General features: G+C 38.7%; 1 protein-coding gene across 2 annotated transcripts; it reads left to right on the top strand.

Moving 5' to 3' along the window:
* The first annotated feature begins 530 nt into the window (after nucleotides 1–530).
* tmcc1b (transmembrane and coiled-coil domain family 1b) lies at nucleotides 531–19,423 on the top strand. 2 transcript variants are annotated; one of them, XM_032549999.1, is made up of 8 exons: nucleotides 531–613; nucleotides 4,206–4,376; nucleotides 8,003–8,046; nucleotides 10,343–10,605; nucleotides 15,303–15,722; nucleotides 16,503–16,987; nucleotides 17,877–18,012; nucleotides 18,090–19,423. In XM_032549999.1, the coding sequence occupies exons 4-8, from the start codon at nucleotides 10,384–10,386 to the stop codon at nucleotides 18,402–18,404; spliced, it is 1,578 nt and encodes a 525-aa protein (XP_032405890.1). In that variant the 5' UTR covers nucleotides 531–613; nucleotides 4,206–4,376; nucleotides 8,003–8,046; nucleotides 10,343–10,383; the 3' UTR covers nucleotides 18,405–19,423. The 2 variants fall into 2 exon arrangements, with proteins under 2 accessions (XP_032405890.1, XP_032405889.1); XM_032549998.1 differs by having other exon boundaries at nucleotides 9,831–10,605.
* Nucleotides 19,424–19,502: the final 79 nt, after the last annotated feature.

Raw genomic sequence — 19,502 nt, 5'->3', positions numbered from 1 at the left:
CATTTATTAAAATGACTGCACTGTTTTTATTTTTACCAGAATATGCTATTTTTAATAACTATACAGTATTATTTGTATTATGTTGTAACTTTGCCCATATTGTATAGTTTATTTTTTATTTATTCATCACTGTTTAAGTATGCATGCGAATATTTAACTTTGACGTGATGCTACTTCACCTTTCCTCTATTCTATTTTAAAAACATCAGTCAAGACTTCTTGCTGTGCATCCAGCTTGTAAGCATTTCACAATATTTCCACAGATTGTCAGCGGATTTCCTGCCTTGCCTCAACATTGTCACCTTCCTGAAATAATAGTCTATGTCATTTTTTTTTTTTTTTTTTGTGCAACTTTTGGCAAAAAATAAATAAATAAATAAATAAATAAATAAAATTACGGAAACAGTGTAGCGGTACTGCGTGACGTCACGATGCAACGGGCGTATTGATGCAGGAAAAAAAAAAAAAAAAAAAAAGCAATTACAGCTGGGTTGATTATGTGCTACAACTGCTTGCCGTACCCTGACGCCGAGCACGCTATTTGACGTCACCGTGGGAGTGTCGGCCATCGGGAGAAATGAACGGTCATCTACACAGCCGTCTCAGCGCCCATGTAAGTTGAAGCCTTTAAAATCCACTTTTGTTGTGTAACGAACTGCTTTATGAATGAAATGTATTTCCATATGCTGTTGCCCTCCCCGGGCGGATAGGGTAGAAGTGGATTTGCGGTGTTCACCCCGCTGTCGCTGCCGCCTGGCGGTGTGCCATTTTTTTTGCCTGTAGCTAACCATGGCTGAAGCCGAGGCGATGTTTCTTTTTTTTTTTAGCCGGGGAGCTGACAGGCTGAGTGGACAGGCGGCGAATAAAGCGCCCGATCTGCCACCCAGGAGATCCAAGATGGGCGATGTTAAGTGCGTTTAAATGTGATTAAGGGAGGCGGAATTAATGCTTATGGTGACAACTTGAGAAGATTTAACTTTCAGGAGCACACCCAGGCCACATTCAGTTAGGATTCTTTTAAAAACAGTTCCTCATTTTGTTTTGTGTGTGTTTTGATTAAGTTGAGGCTCCCAAAGTGTTGAATTAAAAACCATGAAATGGCAAAGGGGAAAGTGTGAACGCTTGTGGGAGTATGTGACAGATGGCATCTCGATACCTCCCATCTAAACGGGGTTTCGAAATTTTAACACCTGCGAGGACCGATTTTTTGGCCACTGCCTCGGTTTGCAGCGTTCCTGAAAAATAATAATATATAATAAGTTATTTTACATTACAATGTGTCTTTAACTCCATATTTATTACTCAGTAGCTATATTTTTTTATTCAAATCATTATTATGATATGTTAAAAAGATGTTGTAATGGAGCTGCTGCACTTATGCAGATATGTAACACTGCCTTGCAAAGGAAAGCAACTTTACTTTAGGAGGATCACGTTACAATGTGAGGATAATTTAATTTCTGCATTCAAATCATGTCAAGGTACTCAGTGAAACCGAATACGAGAGTGAAACTAAGAAACCAGCTTTACATATTTACACAGCAACACCTGTAAGGTATGAGCTGCAGGACTGTTGGCATAGAAACTATATGTTCTCATCTTTATTTGTGCTTTTTGTTTTTAACAATAAGTGATTAGTAATTAATAAAGCCGTGCGTTTAGTCTCCTGGATGAAAAAGGCAGCTGTTGTAAATCCTTTATCCTGGCTCTGCTGCTCACTTGAAGGTTTTACCTCCTCGCCCCGCACAGCAGCACCGGTGTGCGCTCTCACATAAAATAAACGCCCTCCAGCGCACCACGTTAGCTTCTAATGCTACATATCAGCTGCACAGTCAAGCCGCATAAGTTGAAATAACGACCTCTTGATTTGAAATAAAATAAAGGTTAGAAAAACAATATAATACGCTTACAAACGATACCATTATTCTGCGAAAATTGTTCACAATTTAGTGTTTTTAAAGAGCCCGGCCTGCGACCACTGGCTAGCAAGGTGCTAATGTCACTCAGTTCTTACCTTTAGCTAACAGCAGACCTCAGAGTACTTACTGTAATTTAACGGCTACACTTGCAAAACCTGCCTTACATCACAGTAAGGTAGTTACTAGATAAAAATGTTTTATGGTTATAAAAACAGGACGCATGTGAAGATGCACCTGTAACCTGCTTGGCTATCATTGAACTAACCAGGGTTACACACAGCCAGCTCTCTAAACTGTTACAGCTATGGTTTTGCATATCACTCTACTTTCTTTTATAATCAATCAAACTGGCTTTAAATCATTTAGATTAGTAGTAAAACATTAATTGCTAGCTTTAAAATCTCACCCCTCCAGAAACAACCTTCCTGTGACATCACAAGAAACAACTTATCAGTTTGTTTCGCTTTTGTTTCTTGGTATTTATTGGCGTTTTCATCAGAATTGTTTCTGAATCCAAGTCAAAATCCATAAAAAAATAATCCGTGCTATTACCAGCGGATTAGCTTGATTGTTCTGGCACATATGAGGTTGTTGGCCGGAATTCACACAAAGCAGAATTAGCTTTTCCTTTCTCTTTCAGTGCGATTGCATTTTGTGAAATTCTGCTGCTGAAAATCATGCTTTATTGCTTGGCTGTGTTTTTAATCAGTGTAAATTAAAGAATATGCACATGTGGTAGTTAACAATAAGTAATTGTGTATCCGTTTGCATAAAACTCCTTTAATATACTATAAACATATAAATATAAAATCTTCCATCCCAAAAACAAGCTTGTAAGCGCACAGGTTAAAAGACAGCTGCAGTTTTTTGAGTTTGGTTAATTCTATCTTTCAATATGGTCAGTGGAAACACTTAATTAAAGGAAAGGCAGTCCTCTGCTTTCTGCATCCCCTCATAGATGATGTAATGCTCTTGTCAAAGCTTTATTTCAGAGATTTTATTCAGTAAATGTAGAATAATTTTCAGGGTTTATGTTCCGAGATGCAGATTAAAGCAATCACAACGGCACAGGATTGCAAATCATTCACCCATTTGATTGGAGCTGCTGCAGAGGCTCTGTGTGTGTAGATGTGAGTTACAAGATGGTCACAGTTCACTTAAAGTCTATTCTATCTACACATTGTCACATAGTTTGTGCATTTTAAAGCATAACAGCTACGAAACAATCTGAGTTTAATGCAGTCTGAGTCAGATTTCACTGTTTTATTTGCATTCTGGGCTATGCTGCCGTGGTTACCAGAGCTGTGTGTCCTCAGACCTGAGCCGCTCCTCAGTCAGACGGGAACCCGGTCTGAGTCAGGGAGTGAAACCAGATAAACATCCTGGTAAAGACAGAGGAACGCCAGAAACCATGTAGTTTCATATAAAGGTTTTGAGATGTTAAATCAGGGAGAAAAAGTGTACATAAACCACATTGTATCTGATAATACGTCAAGATCGTCTCAGTTCTTGTGCCTCTTGTGATGTCATCAACAGAAATACACTCAATTGGAAGCTTTTTATTAATAAAATCTTTGTATTTTAAGAACTCTTGCAGTGGAAATCTATACATCATTAACTGTTTATGTATTGTCTCGTCTGTCTTTGTTAGTACACATAAAATCCACAGCTGGATGGTTTCTTTAGCCTCAGCTTCAGCACAGAATAGTTTATAACATCACATCACCACAGCAAAACTTTACTCCAGTTTGATTTCCATAAGACCAGCAAATAGTTAATGTCTTGTGAGCATCCTCATGGGTCATTTATGCACTATTAATTAACATTTCACAGTTAATTACTCTGAAAGTCCTCTGAGGCCTGCGCAGTACAAAATGAAACAGAATGAAACGGATTAGGTTCTTTAATGTGAGGTGAGCGTTACCCTGCGGGGATTTAAAATTAAACCTTAACTTCCTTTGTTCCAGGCAATGAGGTCAGATTACGGCCATCACTTTAATATAATGGTGATAAACAAAGTTGTTGACTGTTCTTTTGATTTCAGACTAGGAGTGTGTTTTCAGAAGTTCCTCATTTTAAATGTTAAATGTATTAAGCGTTTAGCGCATGTAAACAAAAAAAGCTTTGAAATGCTCTATAAATAATAAAATTAATACAGAATAAAAACTGAGAGCAGTAGTGTAAATTCAAAACGAACATATACTTAAAGCACACACAATCACATTTCTCACATAAACTATTTACTGAATGCACTCTGCTTCTTTTTTTCTCTCTCTTGTTTTGCAGCATGTAATTTTTCTAAATTTCCACGGAAGCTGTGGGTTAAAGTTCAAGAGCTATTTTATTTGGAAAAGTCACCCGGAGGAAGCCTGGCCGGAAATCGGCTTGGATTGCTAAGCATTTTATTCCCCTGTGTTCATAAAAGCACAGATCTGCTGCAAATGACCACATGTGAAGGTAAGTTGCTCTTATGGCTGTCTTTATTCAACTTATACTTATATTATGATCATATTTATACTTAGAAGAATATGTATATTTGACTTATTATTGAGTAATCTTCACTTGCAATCAAACGCTGGACAATAGAAGTTAAAATAATCCCTAAATGATGGTGTTAATAGTAAGGATTTGACATGGAAAGCAGCCTGTGTTGAAAGTCTGACACAAGTAAAATGTTAGCTCACTTGCACAGGACGGTGCAGCCGGTTTGACATCGGAGCGCTGCGTCCGCAGAGTGACAGGTGAATACTGGTTGACCTACTTTAGACTTCAGCCTGGAGGAGTCAGATGTCATTGTGTTCTCTCTGCAGATGCAGGATATAGTTCCACATCTGTGTGGAGCATTTATTACCGTTTGCCTTTAATTTGGAGCTTACAATTTTGTGTTCAGTGTTGTTACATTAAGTACTGTATGCACTCACAAGGGTAAGTGTGTCTTAATGAACTTGATGAAAGTTACTGCATATCATAGCTAAACCTCTCAGAAAATTAAACAAATATTTTTAATGTTTTGGCCAAGACAGTCAAGGTGACGGCTGCTGTCCTTACAGTGTTTTAGCAGTCAGTCACTGATATCCTCCAGATGGATGGTTAAGCTACAAAAGGTCAGAAACTGGCTTTCAGAGTTCTGCATGCTGGCATATTAGTTGAAAGTTAAGTTGATGGAAAAAACCGTTGTAGGAAAGGGTGCACAAGCAACAGGGTTAAACTGATTTTTCAACTAGGTTTTCCTTCCACTCAACTTTCCACCAATGTACTCAGACACAGTCAGCTTCTATTGCAATTACCTTCCTACTGGTGGAGGAAGTCAATGACTATAGCATAGCTTAGCATGAAGCTTCATTTCTTTGATGAAAATAGTTATTCTTCTGATGTAATAATCTAATCGTCAGAGAATTTGAAAGTTGGGTTTTTATTAGCTGTTGTCCATAATTAAGTAAAAATTTCCAGAAATAAAAGATTGAAATATTTTATCCAGTACTTATACAATACACAAATTTCACTTTTTAAATTTAATTTCTGAAATTATTCAGCTTTTCGTGATAATGCACCTGCAGACGAAGCATTTTTTCCTGTGGGATTTATATAGTAACTGGAAGCCCTTTTTATATAAGTCAGTGTGATGCATCGCCATAACAACCTGCATGCAGCTATCAGGGGCTCCATGCTCTTCAACACAAGCAGCATAACTTCATAACTGAACGCTGGTTTGCTTTATTGCTCCCAAACATAAACTCAAGTTTAAGAGAACGTGGTTGAATTATTTGAATTCGTTTATGCCGACAGCTTGGCTCTGTTGGAGTTTTCGTTCGCTCTCAGGTGTTGTTGAATTACGCATTAGTAGTGAGAACACCAATAACAATGTGAAGCAACCTTTGGATGTATGGTTCAGTGAGAGAGAGTGAGTATATACACACACACACACCTCAGTGCAGTGAGATCAAACTGCAGATCTATCAGCAGGACCAGCATCAAATGAGTCACAGCTCAACAATAGTGGACAGTTTCTTTTTGTTTCTGGAAGAGCAATTGCTCTCTTGGCTTGTTAAGTGATACTTCATTGTCGTGCTGACTCACAGGATTGTTTTTCTGGTTTTCTGGAAAGCAGTCTGTGTCCTAGGTAGAGAGAACCTATCACGTAAAGTTTGCCGTGCCTTCTTTCAGACTAAGTGAAGCATGCAGTGTAAATTATCTTCTAACACACCCTTTCAGGGTGATTCAAGATCATGCCTACAAATGAGGCTAACGCTGCAATTATGTGATTAAGGAGGCGTTCTGTGCACACAAAGCATCCTTTTATGTTCACTGCTAGGTTAGCATCCACAAGACGACTGTCTTTGGTTTCAATTTGCTTTAATACAAGCTTGCAGAGGCACAACATGATTAGTAGCACAGTGTTCATCATGACTGCAGTGTCCATTAGGAAGTCAATTTGGTGCAAAATTAGATTCCCAAATACCACATTACAAATGTGATTAGAGTTCCTGTTATGTTTTTGTACACTCATAAATTTTATATTAACTTTGAGGTTTTAGAGAGGCAACTTCAGGGATTCCTAAAAACAAAAAACTGGCAACTATTGTTTGAATTTATGGTGGATTATCTCTAATGTACACCAAGTCAAAATCAGAGCTGCATGATATTAGGAAAATATGTAATTAAAATGATACTGGCTACAATTAAGTCACGTTTTCCTGACTGGTTTTCTGTCTTTCTTCTGCATCATTATGTCCTCACCATCTGCTAGGAGCTTTCTCATCACAGCCACAATAAACACACATTAAGTGTCACATCAAGTCACTGAAAACCCGTCTAACAGGCCGATATTTCAAAATCTCCCCATCTGAATCAATATAATGTGCAGCTTTAGTCAGAGTTATTCATATTTTCAGCAATAATAAATGAGACACCCCACAGATATTCACCAATATTTCTTAAAAAATGTTTTTTTGTGTCTAGCCTTAAGGCGTAATCTCCAAGTATCTAAGAAGTTTGAAGTTATCCATCGCAAAGCCATTTTTAGATGTTTGGGATTAGATTTTGTTGGAAAACCCGACTGCTTCAGCCGTTTGACCCAAACTGTCACCCTCAGGTAAAACAAAATCAGTTGTTTGAGCGTAGTTAGTTCCAGCTCCTGCTGGTATTGATGTTAATCGAAGCAGAAAGGCCTGAGCTTTTCACATGTCGATGTTGGAAATATTTTTTAGCCAGAGATGCATCCTTTGCAACAAATGATCAAACACACACTAAAGGGATGCTCTATTTCTGCATGTTAGGCAATACAATGATCATTTTTAAAAATTTAAAACAGGAATTGAATAGTTTACTTCTATTTTGTATGTTTTTCTAGTTTTTCTAATATTATATAAAATACACTTAATTGGTTAAATTGAAAATCTGCAGAAAATACCAATTTATTTTATTCGATAAATTGATGAATCTAAAATAATTGTTAGTTTGCAGCCCCGGAATAGATTAAAAGATAAATCCATATTCCTCTTGTTAATAGCAGTGATGGAGTATGTTATATAATTATAAACCTTGTAAAAGAAATTATCTAAAATTAATCTACATAAATTTCTGACCTGTACTTAAAGTCTTGAGCTTAAATAACTCGCCGTGTTCTTTGAGTTTTTAGTTTCAGAATGAATAAATGAATAAATACGTGAGTGAGTTGTTTTTAAGGTGAATGGCTCATAACTAAGTTGTGAATCAATAATTATTCCAGGCCCAGCATCTTCACCCTGTGTGTCCTGAGCTCCTCAAAGCTGCATCCGCCATGTTTTCATGTTTGTTGTAAGTGCAGCTCTGATGAGTTGTTAATGTTTTCATGCCATTTTATGTGAACGTCATGTCGTCTTTAACAGCGATTGTAAGCGGGAATAAACTCTTAACATTTTAAGCGTAAGGTCTGCCGGGGTCGTTAGTGCTGTCAGGTAGCCAGCTGCTTTGACTTTTTTTCCTCCGACACTCTCTCATGTATCCGTTGCTGCCATTCATTAAAGAGTGGCGGCTTTCATAAGTCAGTTTTTACCTTTCTGTTGCATGAAGGATCTATTTTTGTCTGTTTGTGCTTCATTTAGCTCGTCGTGAGTTGTGAGTCAGAAGAGAAGAGGCTGGGCTGATGGTAAGCTCTGCCACACTCTCTCCTTCTTGAATCCTTTCTGAGCGTGTCGTTAAATCTTGATAAAGAGAAGCAAATTGTTATTAATTGAAACTGACACAAAGAATCGAAATGCTTGGATTGAACCTTCATATTACAGGTTTTAGCCATGTTAGGTAGGCGATGCAGAGAGAAGGCCGCTGTGGATGGAGGAGAACTGGATCACAGTCATTTTCCATTTTGTATTTCATTTAGAGCACAGTTTTTATTATTTAGTTTTTATTTTACACTCTGTTGTCTCTTATCATCTAAGCAATTACTTATTTACTCATTAGTTATTAGTTAATTTATTCATTGAATACTTTCTGAAATGTGTCCATTTATTCTCTAACATAATTTGGCTTGACGTTTGTAGAATTAGTAGAAAAGAGAAGACACAAATAGAAAACTATGGTAAACATTTCAGAAAATATTCACGAGATTTTTTACTATGTAGAATTTGAATTTTATGCATTTCTGGGTTGACACTTTTAAGACATGCCACGATGTTTTTAACAAAAGTCGGGACTGGCTCTCAAAATTGTGCAAACTTTGGTTAAAATGACAGCTTTATGTGATATAAGACCTCAGTTATTAATTTCAAAACCTTTATCATATTTCAATATGACAATTAGCTGGTGCAATTTAAATGAAAATCAAACAAAAATAAAAAAGCTGCAGCAATTCTGGTGCAAACCCTTATACTAATATTTGGTTGAACTTTTGTTGAATTGAATCTTATTGAATTGAAACCACATTGAAAAATCACCAAAAGAAAACCAAACCAACAGTGAAACATGGTGGTGGCAGCATCATGTTGTGGTTTTATGCCATTTGTTTTGCATTAGTGAGTTTTTCCAACGGAAGAATGACTTTAAGAGAAGGATATTAAAGTTTTTGGTCGGCCTAGCCAGAGTCTAGAAGTGATTTCAGGATCCCGTTTAGAGTATTTTGACAGCTGTTACACATTAACAGTAACATTTTTACAGAAACGTAAAAAGCAGGATATCGTTAAAACAAGAATCTTTCTCGTTAACAAGAAAGTTTCTAAATTTAACCAGATAAAGGTGAGATCTTCCGACAGATTGTGACTTGTTAAAAAGGCATGATGGGACTCGCTTTGATTCTCCTCACACTGTTTCTGCTAGGCAACTTCTAAAAATCCCAAGAGATGTTGCTGTTTTACTGTTACGACCCTTCTTACTTAGAATAGAAGATATTTTGGTTTTAATGAGATATAAATCGTTACAAGTTTACAAAATCTCGTTAAAACTAGAAGGCTTTGTAGTTTTAATGAGTTTGGTTCTCGTTAAAACGAGAAAGTTACCACTCCTGAATTTATTTTCAAGCTCTAGTACGTGAAAGTCAGTAAATTTTACCAAAGAAGACCAAATTCTCAAAACCACATTATTAAGCCTTTGATTTTTTTTTAACAGTTTGACAATAGTTTGTTTTTCAGTTAATTGGCTCTAAAACTATTTATTATGGCCTCATTTTTTCCATCCAAAAAGCCTGGCATTTTAACAGAGTTAAACACATTTTTCAAATCCATTGTTCTGAACATTCCTAATTTTTTTCCTGACATGATAAATAATAATTCTGGATCAAATTTGAAATAAACACGTTAAATGAAAGTGCATACATGTGGTCATGACCATGTCAACCCAGTTTTTGTTGGTTGTTTTTTTTTCTCTTCGCATTGTGCTTCTGCTTTTTATGTTCCTCACAGCCGCATGTCATAATGCGTTTCATTTTCCTTTTTGTGGTAGACAAGCATGACATTGAGCCAAGCCACAGATGCATGCCCACTCTAAAGCACCAGCTGAGCGGCGTCCCCTCTGCTTCCCGGCTTGCACCCGGCCTCTCAGAGGGGGGTGTGGACGGGGCGTAGCTAGTCCCCTGCAGCCCCTGCATAGCGCCTCGCTGTGAAACTGGAGGGGTCTGATGGATCAGGGTAGTAGTGAGCAGAGTCCAGAGGAGCCGGACACAGGAGGCCGAGCGGAGCCGGAGGCCGGCAGGAGGGCGTCGGAGTCAGAGCACGGCTTGTCCAAAATCACCCATAATGCCCTGGAGAACATGGGAGCGTTGGGGCATGGCCTGAAGCAGCTCTTCCAGCCTCAGCGCCGACGCTCCTCCGTTTCCCCACATGACTCCGCCTCAGCCTGCGCGAGCGTCCCTCCCTCCGAGCCCTTCGACCTAGGGTCAGAAGTAGGGGACGTTCCGGGCTCCTTGGCCCCCTCCGTGGATTCTGACAATCCTGCTGCTTCCGCCCCTCCCGCAGCTCTGAGCCGGGTTCTGCAGCAGATCCGAGGTCCGCCCATCATGAAACGAGGCACCAGCCTGCAGAGCCGCCGCAGCAAAGCGGGGAGCTCTGGGGAGGCCCCTCAGAAAGGAAGCCCGCAGATCCATCGGCGGAGCACCCATGAGGCCCTGCTGCAGGCAGGACGCCCACGCTCCTCCTCCACCACGGACACGCCCAGCAGTCCTGCGCTGGTGGACGTGCTGCTGACCTCTGGGTACCACTCCACTGAAGAACCCGACAAGGTGGGTGACTCACTCTCTTCAGCGGGTCCAGTTAGGTTACTTTGTTTATACCCAGAGGAAGGTTTATTTTGTAGTGGCACAAAGGATACATATACAAAAAGTAAGAACACATCAACAGAACCAGAACCACTCACATGTAGTTGAGCTCAAAGCTCCACAAGTCAAATTCAAATCAAAGCAGGACACAGAAGAGCGTCCTGAGAATATAAATAACATGTTGAAATAAAAATATGATCGAAATCCATCATACAAAATTCATTAAGAACCACTAAAGGTGCAGAAAAATCAATTCTATTTTGTTTTATTTTATTTAACCTTTACTCCACCGGGAAAATCCAGCTTAGATTAAAAATATCTTTTGCAAGAGATTCCTGGCCAAGACTGGCAATTGTGATCTTAAAAATCAGAATTGAATCGTTAGTCACTGAAAGATTTGAATCTCTGAGAGAATCGGTTTGGCTTCAGTTTGTTTATTTCAGTAACAGTTGCAGGAACAAAGCTGTTTGAAATGCATCAATCTGTCCCACTCAGCTGCAGATGTTCAGATGTGGCCCAAAACTTCGGAGGATCAATAACAACGATTACTTTCTTCAAATGCCAAATATATTCAAATACAGTGCCTTGAAAAAGTATCCATACCCCATGAAGCATTTGTACATTTTTGTCCCAAACAGCCACATGTTGTCATTTTTCTTCCACTTAAATCCTCAGTAAAATACGTTGTTTAAGTTTGTTCCTGTAACTGTGAAAATATTTCAAGGAGTGTGAATACTTTTCCAAGGCACTAAATGTGATTAAGAAATGAATGCAAAAATTTATTTAAAATTATTTTACTTTCTTTGAAAAAAAGCACAATACAGCTGTTGCCAGGGACCAAGCAGATGTTTAATTCAAACGTGGGTTTTTATTTACCACAAAAGTATGAAAAATAATCAGCAACACTTGTACAGGCAAGTCAAAAGAAGAGGTGAACTCAATAACAATAAAATATTGGTATTGATTTAAGGTCAACATATAATTTTGACCTTTATGTGTGCACTCCATATAAACATTAAGGTGTGATGGAAAATAAAATAAACAAGCACTGTGGTGAAGTGTGCTTATGATTTAAAGCCTAAAGCGTTCCTAGAAGATTTGAACTCTGGGTATAAAACAATCAGATTGGCTTTGAAGGAATGTGTTTACTGAGGAGGCAGCAAATGGATTGTATTCAGCTTTTATTTGTTATTATTATAAAAATAAAAGGTTAGAGGTGACTCATGCTCAAACTCGCAAAGCAAGCGAACTGGGAAATCATGTTAAAAGTCTCCCGTTGTGTCCTGGATGCTGCGCTGAGTGGGGAGATGAGTTGTCAGTGTTGGAAGGTCAGAGATTGCCTTTGACTGGTTTGTCACTATGTGCTTTAAGCTGCGCTAAATTTAGCTTTTGCCGTCTCTCGGTGTACTTCAGGTCAGAGAAAGCTCGCCGGGGTAAACAAACTAACGTTTCGCTTCTGGCCTCGCTGAACGGGGAAATAATACCAGAGAGAAACTGACTTGGATTTAACTGACAGCTTACATAAAAATGTTAATTACTGTTATTTCCACAAAACGCTTTGGACTACAGGATGCACTCTTGATTCAGCTGTACAGAGACATTATTTATCAAACCTGGAGGAAGTGTTTTGATCAGATTTTGGCCGTATCTCGTTTGTGCAAATGAGAAGAGTCTTTGTTAGGATTAGAATAATATTTAACTGATGAGTTATCGATCTGGGAAGTTCTGATCTCGACGGCAGCAGCCGGGCGTTTTCACGTTGTGTGGTACCAGACCGCGCCGTTGTGCAGCTGGACCGAAGCCCAGGAGAACTTCACCGATCTTTAGTTACCTACTGAGACAAAACTCCTCAAAGATAGCTGTTTACAGCTAGAAAAGAGTTCAGAGATTTGAAGCATGCTCAGTGTTTGAGGCCTAAGAAGTACATCATTAATTACTTATATGCACCGGCTTCCAGACAGTGTCTTTGTTTTGTTTTTCTTTAAGCTACAGTATTATTCATAACAAAAAGGTCGATTAAAAACCTGCAGCAGCAAGGTCCCACTCCCAGAATACCACAGAGTTAATTTAAGTCATTACAACACAGCAGATAAAAAGATTTTCTTAAGGGAGATTCTCTAAACATTTTGCCTTTAAATTACAGCTTTGCTAGGAAAATGTCAAAAATGGACAATTTAAAATAAACCAGAAGAAGCTACAGTCTCGTCAATGCAGACCAACCAGTCCAGGGCTTTTCTAGCTGCATTAGTTTTATTTTCCTGCTTTTTAATTAACTATTTATTATACAGCAAATGAGTCAGAATTGCTGCTGATTTTCTCTTGAACATTTGATACCTTTGTAGTTTCAACCATTAGGTGCCACAAGACTGATAGCTTGAAATATATTTTTATAATTTCTTCATATTTTACTTAATGGTCAGGAGATAAAATGAGTCCAATTAATTTTATCTGCCAGCCAGAGGTTGCTTATTTTGTTTATTGTTTTTTATCAGGGGGAAACAACCTGTATTATTTTCCAAGAGTCAGTTTTCCCAGTTGATACTAGAACCAAAATAAAAGCAAATAGGATTTATTAGGTATTCAGAAAACAACATTCAATTAAATGACATAATAGATTAAAACATATTTGTAATTACTTGCAGTAATAATTCAAGAAAATATTTGTTTGATGGTTTCAGCACCTGCATAAAAAGACTAATGGCTTTAATGCAGGTAGAAGGAGATGAAATTGCAATTATCAAATTGTTCATAGTTTTGGGGGAAAAGTTCATCATGATGAGAACATGGTGATAAACTATAACCATATTTGGAAAATGTTACTTTTGTGTTTTTAACAGTTTTTAGACTGCTTTGGAATAATATTAATATATTTCAACATATAAATGCACTTACTGTGTGCTTTTCAGCATTGCAGCTACACAATTTAATATAGCAGGAGCTGAAATTGTTTATTTAATAATGTGTATATTATATTTTTAGAGCAGTTTAGTGTTTGTGGGGTTCTGTCTGTTTGCAGTGACATTTATGTTGTGATCAAAAACTACATTTTCTTATTTATTATATCATTATCCCATAAAATGCCACAAAATATAAAAGTTCATATTGGCCATCCATAATGCCGAGGCACAAATTGGCAAAACGGCGAGTTGACCCAGAGCCAAAAGTCCATTTTACATAATGTTGTTTACCTTTTAGATTAAACCCACTTATGATGAACAGAAATGCTCAAATTGATTAAAACCTAAATGCTTTGCTATGCAGTTTTCTCTAAAAGGGACAGTTTTTATAGAGGAAAATTATGATAAAATTGTGGTTGTGACTTTTTACCACATTGACTATTTCTAATGTCAGTAGAGTTACAGAGTGAAAACAAAGTTTCTATGTACAGACTGAAAAGTTTGTATAATATTAAAAGTGTTAGATTTCTTGAGGAATCATTGGAAGCTGCTTTTTACTTGGTTTTCAGTCTTTTTAACATTTCTTCATCAAAACTAATGATCAGCAACTTTTAGTATTTGTCTCTAAGAAGCTTTTATAGACGACTCAGTCAGTTAAATTCAGAATGAATCTCAGGAACTGATTTAATTAATGGTTTAATTAATACCGTTCAGTAGATTTGTAAAAGTTTATGTTCTGAAAATGAGCCAGAAATGTTCTTTTTTGCATCGTTATTTCCCCTCCTGCATCACTTTCTTTGACTGCTTGTCAATATATTTTGTCATTAGTCGTAATGATTGAAAATTAGGTTTGCAGTTGTTTTCATTTTACAGGCGCCATCTGCTATTGTAAATGAGTATTTACACATTTATTGCAGACATCAACATGCAGTCTTTTGTAAAGTTAACAAAAACATGCAGACACACTAAGCTTTGCTGACAATTTCCAAAATGTATAAAGTTAGTTCTGCTGCAGGAGTGTGCCCAACAAATAATACATCTTCTTTTTTAACTCCAGACAATTATTCAATTGTCTGAACAATCTTTTTAACTTGTCACTTTGTTTGAGATTTTTCTCAGTTTTGCTGTTTAGTGTCAGTGATGGTGCTGCATTATTTTTATATTGGAAATCATTTTGAGCTTGACGAGTTGCTTTACACAGTTTTTTTTTTACGCAGTCTGGGATTTGATTTCAGTATTTCAGCTCTAAATGGGTTTGGTAAGAAAGTAAAAAGGATGGGAAAATTCTCAATCGTCTTTTTTTTAAAGTCATGTACGTATTTCTGTCCTTTTTGTTGCTTTTTTTCTCCTTCATTTAGTCCTCCCTTCTTCATTTGTTTCTTCCCTTTCTCATGTCAGTTTTTCCATCTTTTATAATCCTTCCTTCCTCCTTTTTCTTTCTTGTCTTATTTTCAGTCCTGTCCTTCCTTCCTATTTGCTTTACTTGTCCTACTTTCTCCCTGTATGCATCCTTCATGCCTGTCTCTTTTCACATGCACTCCCTTCCTTTTTGCTAGCTTGTCTTCTCCTTCTTGTGCCCTCTCTTTCTTTCCTTTTATCCTTCCCTATTTGTGTCCTTCCACCCTCTCTTGTGTCAGTTTCTTCTTTCCTTCCTTCCTTATTAGAGGAAATTTAGTCTTTTGTTAGTGAGCTTAATGTTTAATTTAGAAGTTTTCTGAAAAGGAGAGTTTATTTATTTTATGTATGCTTGTTATTTTTCAATAGTTGGATCGGTACGATGGATCAGGCCCTGCTGTGTCACCCAACGCCCTGCCTTACGGCGCCGAGGGGTACGACGTGGTTGACAGCACGCCGGACCCCCAGCGCACCAAGCAGGCCATTGCCCAGCTGCAGCAGAAGATCCTGAAGCTCACAGAACAAATCAAGATCGAACAAACGGCTCGCGACGACAACGTGGCCGAGTACCTGAAACTGGCCAACAACGCAGACAAACAGCAGAGTGCGCGCATCAAGCAGGTGTTTGAGAAGAAGAACCAAAAGTCTGCTCAGACCATCCAGCAGCTGCAGAGGAAGCTGGAGCACTACCACCGGAAACTCAGAGAGGTGGAGCACAACGGCATCCCTCGGCAGCCCAAAGACGTTCTCCGAGACATGCACCAGGGTCTGAAAGGTGTTGGAGCCAAGGTCAGACCGTCACGCTTCTTCCTCAACAAGGGAAGCGCCTAATTACTCTATGTTTTATTTTTTTATGTTGGTTGATAAATGGTACCAATGATTTGATTGACTTTACTTTGACTCTGCATGTAATACTATAGAGTCAGACTGGAACAGCTGATATAACAAAAACAAGGTACTGCACGCCTCTTTAGTTTGTTCCTAGTGTTTAAACAGCCAAAGAAATGAGATATTTCCTTTATAGCTCTTTACAATAAGAGCCCCAAACGTGTTTCTGCTTACAGATATTTAAAGATAAGAAGTTAAAGTCTTTGCCACAAATGAGAGTAACTTTACTGTCTTAATGCAGGCTGCAGACAGTAAACAGCCTCTTAAATTTGCAATTTAATCTGCTAGTACTATGAAAATTAATATAAAAACACTAGAAACTTTGTTTTTGCCTGCCACATCATGTCATACTGTACATTTCAACACACATTTCAGATTTTTGTTTGGAAAAACTAATTTGAAACCATGTATTTTTTCCTTTCACCTCACAATCATGCTTTTTTTTTGGTTTAATAAATAAATTCAAAATAAAACTAAAACTTTTGGCCTGTCATATGAAAATAAATTGCAAAAGTGCACTTTTTCAAAGCACTACAGTGATTGCCGCATTCATTTGGTATCATCAAACCAAACGTCTGAATTCAAAGAAACAATTTTGAAGCTGCTATTTGTTTAATCCAGTCTGTTTATGAGTGATAAACTGGGTAAACGAGACACTGACTTGATCGCTGCTTTCCTCAGGTAACAGGAGGGCTGTCCAGCTTTTCTCAAGCTACTCATTCTGCAGCTGGAGCTGTGGTGTCCAAGCCCAGAGAAATCGCTTCGCTCCTCCGGAACAAGTTTGGGAGCGCCGACAACATCGCCGCTCTGAAAGACTCGCTGGAAGAAACGCCAGGAGAAGAGGGCAGCTACCCGGGGGGGTCACGACCTCTGGGAACAGGACAGTTACAGTCCAGCCCCAGATACGGCAGCGAGGACGACTGCTCGAGCGCGACGTCTGGGTCTGCCGGAGCTAACAGCACGCCCGGGGCCCCAGGTGGCCCCCCCAGCTCCAGGGGGAATACTCTCGATAATGCACAAGGCTCGGGGTTTGATGCTTTACTCCATGAGATCCATGAGCTCCGGGACAACCAGGGTCGACTGGAAGAGTCATTTGAAAATTTAAAATCCCACTATCAGCGGGATTACACCATGATCATGGAGGCTCTGCAGGAAGAACGATACAGGTATGTTTTCACCTAACATATTCAGTTTTAGTGAGGTTAGAACTGAAAGGTTAATGTTTACAGTTTGCCACACAAACTCACAGCATTTTGAGCTCATCATGGCGTTGTATCTTCAGTTTTCTCTTGATCTCTTTGCTCATGTAAACTGTTTTAATCTTGTTGCTTTTTCCTTCTTTAGTTGCCAGAAAGAAAAAATAATCCTTACTTGCTATAGTTGGAATTGCAGCCATTTTCAATGCACTGCCAGGTTGATGTTCCTCTTTATGTCTTCATCCTGTTTAAACACAGCAGCCAAAACCAAGACTAAAACTGTCTCTCACCTAAATTAAGGACAACTGTGTCAAAAAGCAAAGTTATGCAACATTAAATGCATTGAGGTTTGGCTTCATGTTTGATTTTGCTGATTAAATTTAAAAGTGCACATCCATCTGAAAGAGAACTTTTTTCCACTAAACAACAGCCCAGTCGTTTTTCTCCTTAGTCGAGGTAAGACGCTTCGGATATTGTCTCTGGTTCTGGAATAGCTTAGTACAAAGGGTGCAACAGCTTCAGCTCATGTTATGAACACGGCTTGAACTTGAAGCTCTGACTCCACCTGCTGGCCACATTTTATCCACACCAAACTCTAGAAGAGCTTAACAATCATCTAAAGATTGAAGTTATTCCTTTTACTTGTGCACATGTTTCTACAATGTTTTTTTCTTCCACCAAACTTTCTACTAATATGCTTGAATATCGAGTTAGGCAACTCAGCAGTGTTCTCTTGATTACCACAATAGTACATTTTTATATTAAAATATTTTTTCTATTAGTCTTTTTGAATTAAAATGAATGTTTTTTGATTTTCTGACATGTTTTGTTCCTGAATTTTAAATTTTTTTTTTTCCAGGTGTGAACGATTAGAAGAACAACTCAATGACTTGACAGAATTGCACCAGAATGAAATCCTGAACCTGAAGCAGGAACTAGCCAGCATGGAGGAGAAGATTGCCTACCAGTCTTACGAAAGGGCCCGAGACATACAGGCAAGCTTCGACTGAACGAACCTCACGCCGATGCTTTGCCATCATGCATATCTGACACCTCTGATCTCCTCTTCCAGGAGGCGCTGGAGGCTTGTCAGACTCGCATATCCAAGATGGAGCTGCAGCAGCAGCAGCAGCAGGTGGTGCAGCTGGAGGGCCTGGAGAACGCCACGGCACGGACTCTCCTCGGAAAGCTAATCAACGTACTCCTGGCCGTCATGGCTGTCCTTCTGGTGTTCGTGTCCACCGTGGCCAACTGCGTTGTCCCCTTGATGAAAACACGCAGCCGCACGCTTTCCACGCTGCTCCTCGTGATCCTGCTCGCCTTCGTCTGGAGGCACTGGGAGGCTATGTCAGAGTATCTGCATCATTTCCTGCTAAACCCCAGATGACCTGCTGGGAGAAACTAATCAAAGCGATGAAAAGGACTGGGGGCTTGAAGATCAACGGTTAAAGGGAAGACGCATATACTGAAGGTTGTGTCTTAATCGTCCAGTTGATCATATTTCTCTAAAAGCACTCAGGAGTGTAACAGAGGTTTGTCACTTTACCACTTTGTGAACTTTGTATCCAGGAGAATAAACTCAAGAACGAGGAGATAAAAAAAAGCCTGGAAGTTGGGCATCGACTTTAAATCACAGGTGCAATGGAGGCACAAGCACACGCTGTGAGAGTGACGGGGGCGTATTTGAAGGAGGAGCTGAGAGAACTGCACACTGGATTTCTCTCTTCTGAGTGAATTTGTTTACAAGTGGAAAACCTTACATTGTTTTTCACCTTAGTTTATATCTGTAGGTTATTCAAATGGTATTGTTTTGAAGTCACTGCTATTTTTAATCCAGCTTGCTCAGTTCTCTTTTTAAACAGTTATGAGCTGACGTCGTTCTGCGGTTTTAGTGTCTCCAGGTTTTTTTTTGTTTTGTTTTATTTTTTTGTAAGAAATTTCTCTTTTCGGTTTTGTGATTGTTTTCTTTTTTTTATGTTTCCTCCCCTCTCTCATCATCTCTGCATTGCAGCTTATGTAACCAAGTCCTCCTTCCAGATCACTTAAGATCGGGTGCCTGCAAATCTGCATCAGTGCTCTGAGATCACATTTGTTACTGAATTAAATAGCTGTGGGCCGTTGAATTGTTTCCTTTAGACGCGCGGAGTCGATCACACTGGTTCTGCCACAAACGGGATGCTACTATCCAGAGATGTGACCCTCTCCTCCAACTGGACTACACTTTTCCTGGTGACTCTTTCACTGCAGAAAGAATAATCTACAAACTGAATTAACATACTTGAAGAGCGGCTGAATTGCTCAAAGACTTAGTGCTTCCGTACTGTTTCTATTAGTGATGATGAAATAGTAACACATTTTAGTTGATTTTTTGTTTTTTTTAAATAAATTGCTGTTTTGAAAGGCTCAGTTTAAGGTCTAACTTGTATTTGTGTGCAATTGTCAAAAACTCAGTCGCACAATACATTACCAAAAACAAAACAAACTT

The sequence above is a fragment of the Xiphophorus hellerii genome, chromosome 20, assembly GCF_003331165.1.
Source record: "Xiphophorus hellerii strain 12219 chromosome 20, Xiphophorus_hellerii-4.1, whole genome shotgun sequence".
Classification (NCBI taxonomy): Eukaryota; Metazoa; Chordata; class Actinopteri; order Cyprinodontiformes; family Poeciliidae; genus Xiphophorus; species Xiphophorus hellerii.
This window is presented reverse-complemented; position numbering and strand designations above follow the sequence as displayed.

Excerpts from the sequence above, each read along its gene's own strand:
- tmcc1b (XM_032549998.1), top strand. The coding sequence starts at position 10,006 with ATGGATCAGGGTAGTAGTGAGCAGAGTCCAGAGGAGCCGGACACAGGA. Across the intron at positions 16,988-17,876 it reads CTGCAGGAAGAACGATACAG|GTGTGAACGATTAGAAGAAC; the intron begins GTATGTTTTCAC and ends TTTTTTTTCCAG. Across the intron at positions 18,013-18,089 it reads AAAGGGCCCGAGACATACAG|GAGGCGCTGGAGGCTTGTCA; the intron begins GCAAGCTTCGAC and ends CTCCTCTTCCAG.